General features: G+C 31.4%; 1 protein-coding gene across 1 annotated transcript in view; it reads left to right on the forward strand.

Moving 5' to 3' along the window:
- The window catches only part of LOC111089729 (venom protein 302-like), a 21,162-nt gene that overhangs the window by 14,662 nt on the left and 1,264 nt on the right, over positions 1 to 5,236 (forward strand). The window contains exon 3 of the mRNA XM_022402717.1: positions 2,223 to 2,343. Within this exon, the coding sequence (XP_022258425.1) occupies positions 2,223 to 2,343 (121 nt within the window). The remainder of the gene's footprint in view (positions 1 to 2,222; positions 2,344 to 5,236) is intronic.

Here is a 5,236-nt window from a genome sequence, read left to right on the forward strand (position 1 = left end):
ACAAACAAACAATCATATATTAGGTAAAGGTCTATGTACTTTATTCTCAAATTATTTCCAACCTACTTTACAAAACACGTTTATTATGGGAACTGGAAGAAATCTAAGATACTGCTCGATATTTTCATGAACAAATATGTTTGAGGAGATAAAACAAAATGTGCTAAAAGCTGGGGCACCAGCTGGAACTGTAGCAATGATTCACTATTGTATAACAATAACCTAATTAAGACAAGCTGTACAAAACTAGAAACGGACAAAGTGACCAAGAGTACGAGAAGGATAAAATTAATCCTTACCGTTGAACAGAAGAGGGCTAAGAAAAGTTATAACAGGTGTACTGAAAAATGGACCATACCTTCAGTTATTAAAATCAAACCAAGAGTACCGTTGTGTCAATAAAACATATTTTATACATAAATTAGCAAGTCAATGAAATAGAATTACTGATAAAAAGTACATGTAAAAATGATTGAATATTGGAATAAAATTTTAGCGGTTGACTGCATTGTACAAAACCAAATATTTTTTGTTTGTAGTTAAACAATTGAGCGCTATACGTCCGCATACTTACCACTGTGCCACAATCAAAGAAGAAATAACAGAAAGCTTACGTGTTTTCTTAAAAAATTTCATCAATTTTTTAAATAAATTATTAACGATATAGGTATGAATCTGTCAACAAAACAATGAAGTAACAACAAGCTTCGGCTTTTAATTAAGTGGAGAAGAAATAATATTGCAGGTAAGCATCAATTTCCAAAAAATATTCATTTATACTTAATATCAACTAAGAGTATTCTTACATGATACATTAAATACAATCGAAAATAACCTCATATTCTTTATCATGTTGATTTTGTTTAGATCTCCATCACTTAAACGGTCGGGGCTGGTTAATTTGGAATACAGGGGAATACATAATGATTTTAAAATGTAAACAATATATTTTGTGTGTATAACTCGTCCAGAACACTATTTAATTACTATTCTTCATTATAAGATACTCCAAATCTACCTCGGCCCAAATGTGAAGTTGTCACTAAAGAGTCAAAATAATAGGATGAGAGGTTTTTTTTTGTTTACTTGTTGGTTTTTTACAACTGGTGCCCAATTACTCCATTAAATGTAGGATGAGTCAAGTTGGATTCATATTATAAAGGAATATGATATCAGCGCCTATTTTTTTATTTATTTTTTATAAATTGCAATAATCGACAAGGTATTTTGCTCACTTTAATATATACTCATAATTATATTTTTGACTGTAGTAAAAAACAACCTGTTTTGATAGTCTTTTTTATTTGGATTGAAGTTTTTCAGAATAATATTGATAAAGATAGTACTGTGTTGTAAAGTCTCCACTCATTTGATGAAAAGGAAAATAATAGCAGTACATATGACAGTCTGTAGGGGAGTCAAATAAAGAAGCATCAATTTAGGAGTGGTTTGGCTACTCTGGTGACTGACCTCCTAGTCTTCATGGCAAGAATTAACTGTTGATTGGCAGTTGGGATGGTCAATTAATTGAAAAATCAATAACCGATAATAATAAAAAGTTGTGTAAAGTTACCTGTAGATTTGCAGGTACTTACGTAGATATATGCTTCATACAGTGTGATGACGTACTTCCATATGTCACTTTTACTTTGAATAGTCGATCTTAAATTCAGCTGTGGTTTTGGATAATCTTTTGTACATGGTTTTACCTAAAGCCGAGTGAACTACCTTTTTTATACCTTGTATGCTTTTATAATGGTGGAATAAGATAACTTTGCGTCAGAAACTCCTGTTATGTTTCTCAATCTTGAATAGATATTTCCATTAGTATTTGTAATGTATTTGAAAATTTTTATTGTGGATTTCGAAACTTACCTGTTGAACTTCAGTGAACAAAAATATCACACATCTAAGATTTTGGTGTGAACTTTAAGATTGATTTATATAATTGTCCTTGTGCATGTCTTCTTGTTAATCTCATGTAACTTTATTCCACTTCGAAGAGTGTACATTGCAAAATAATAAATAAGGTGTCAGTTGGTCAATTAGCAGAGTAGATGTTTCGATTCCCATCTGTTTCAATCTATCACTTCTTCTGAAAAAATTCATCTGTTAAAAAGATAGAAGATATCAACATCCTTGATCCACTTTAGATTTCTAGAGCCCGATAAGGTGTGTTGTCAATAAGCAGAAATGTTCAAATTGTGGTTTATATTTTCTAGGGTTAGCGGTCTGGACTGTATATGGCCTTGTCCGAAAGAAGACTGCCGAGTTATCGATGAAAGTAAATGCAAAGCTGGAACAACATTGGACATATGTGGTTGTTGCACTGTATGTGCTAAGGTGAAAAATTTAACTTATTCTTACATCTCACAACAAACATATGACCTACCAGGCTATCCATTTGGGGCTTACTCAACTTATGCATAATAACACAGACTTGAGAACATTTGACCCAAATCTCCATGTAATTAATCATTGCTCAGTATTTGAAGACAATTAACACACTGTAAAACATATCATCCATTATTTACTTTACTAAGCTTACTTCTTAAATCTTCACTATTATTTTTTTCATATTCATTCAATATTTATTTACAAAGTTACAGCCGTATATGATAAGGTAATAAGATACAAAATATACCATACACAATTGTTATTATAAATGTAAAAAAAGAAATAGTAAGGACCATGTGTTGGCACGTAGTACAAAAAATGGAATAACATGGATTCTAAGATTTAAACGATTGCTGGAATAATTTGGAATCCTTCCACTTATTGTTTAAAGAAACGTATGGAATTAAAACTAAGGCCAATCATAAGTTTTTAGTGTGGGAGACGGGGTCGCGGTATGAAATAATGCTTTCGCTTTCATATCTTAAGAGAGTGTTTTAACAGTTATATAGAACAGGTTTCGATTCTTTTAAATTTTGCGCAAAGCTAGTTGTCCCCAGTAAGCTAGAATAGTTTTCTTTCTATTTGCTCAAAAACATAATTTTTTCCTGTTGTATGAACTTAATGTGATATACGAATATTTAGCGACACACTACCTATGTTTGTAAAATCCGGGTTTCGATAGCCCATTATGTTGCTTTGTGCTTAACTTCAAGCAATCAAATAAAATGTTTCTGAAAAAAAGATAATGATTTCCATTTGACGAATATATATTTAATTACTGTCATGTTTGTAGTAAATGTATTTATCCATGTAAAGTGTTATGACATGTAGTGTTAAAACTTAAAAGGATAAGTTGGGTAAATCTCATGGTTTATGTATCTATGGGATACCTCTACAGTAGGTGTCTGTGACTTGTTGGCGATAAATTCGACAATAAACGGACAGCACACACTCCAATTGTTTCAAAATAATATATTCAAAACAAGTGAAACTGTGTACAAAAATTGTTTACACTATTTATATTACAGCTATATCTCAAACTCTAAATATTTTTTTTTCGTCAAAAGTCCACTTAGGTTGATTCAATTACTTTCGAATCCAATTACCAAGACTATTTTTCTCTACTGTTATCACAACAGTACCAGCAAATAATTCACTTAAGGTATCACGTGAGTTACCACAGTTGTATCCCGAACTTCAACTAATTGTCTCCTTTTCGTCAAAGTCCACACAGACGGGTTCAATTACTTTAGAACACCCTTTTCAAAACAAATTATCCCTCTTATCTCTATTAAACTACATTTTTCACTTTACTTCACACAAAAAGGCCTCGAATTTTCGACAAACCACGAGAGCAGCGCTGTAAGGTAACAATATTTACTTAAGATAACGAGAAAAATACCGCAGATTCGAGTAACGTGACGTCAACAGTATTAGTAAAGCCTAGCCAACAATGTAATTGCAAACACAACGTAAGCCTTGTACAGAGTTATGCAACTAAATTTGTCACAACTTACACTTTTAAAAGAATCAACCGTCAACACTCCTGTTCGTTAAAACTAAATAATCACTAATATTAAGTCACAAAATAAACTAAATAATAACACTTAAATATACATGTATATATATGTGTTACTTCTAATCTCGGTGTTTAGTCAATGCCTGAAAACAATAACCATTTCTCGTTTTAAGCACAAAATATTTATCAAAGACCAAAATGAAATGTTTGTTATTTCGCTGTTTGTGCAAATTGTGCTTGAAACTACTGCAATTGTTGAATTGCAGTTTGCTTAAATTGGCTTACACAAAGACATAAGCAGTTGTCTTTTTTTTTTCTCTGTTTCCTTCTTTGCAATTTGAGCAAAATAATTTGCATAAACACTGAAATAACATCTTATTTCGATTGTTGTTAGTTTTGATATGTTCAACTCGCGAAATGGTAATTCCTTTCGATCAAGAACTGAATCCTGAGATTAAAGGTAACATAGATACTGATACTTACTTTAAACTGTTTTTATGAAGCCATGGCGAAGAAATAGTAAATAGCCTAATATCTAATTTACATACTTAGATATTTTAGTAAAAGAGTTAAATTTTAACTAGCTATTTACTACTAACAACTTTCCTTTATTTAACCTAAATATTTCTTTAAGCTTTTCCTTTTTGAAACATTATTAAATGTATTAACATATGTTTCAAAGCATTTTGTAAATTATTTTAATATAATGGGTAAATATTTTTCTCCTGTTATTTACTAAAATAAATGAATAAAAACCCTATATTCCGAGTGCTTTCAAAAGACGGACCTTTCTTCTTCAAGGGTAAACTGAGTTTTTATTCATTTCTATCAAGACTTTTTGAACCTACATATTTGAACTCATGAGTTTACTGATATATATATATATTCCTTTCTGCCAATATATCACTTTAAACTGGCTGAGGTCTAATATAACTTTGCGTATTGGTCGACACTTAATCTTATTTGTTTGGTTGAAGTTAAACACAATGGGCTATCTGTGCTCTGCCTACCACGGGTATAAACCCGGTTTCTAGCGCTGTAAGTCCGCAGACATACCGCTGTAACCACTGGAAGGCCCGACACTTAATGCAGCTCTTACAGTATTTATATAAAATATATGTCAAAATTCATATATGTCAAAATTTAGGACTTTAAACATTTTAAGAAAGTCTTGGAAAAGTTCTTTAACAGATTCCCATTAAACTATCTTTTCACATGCATAGAAAGTAAGCTTAGTAAAGTAAATAATGGATGGTATTGTTGCGTCAGCGAGTCACATGACTAGTGTGACGCCACGTTTCTAGAACTATCCCGTACCTT

This window comes from Limulus polyphemus, unplaced genomic scaffold (assembly GCF_000517525.1).
Source record: "Limulus polyphemus unplaced genomic scaffold, Limulus_polyphemus-2.1.2 Scaffold7197, whole genome shotgun sequence".
NCBI lineage: Eukaryota > Metazoa > Arthropoda > Merostomata > Xiphosura > Limulidae > Limulus > Limulus polyphemus.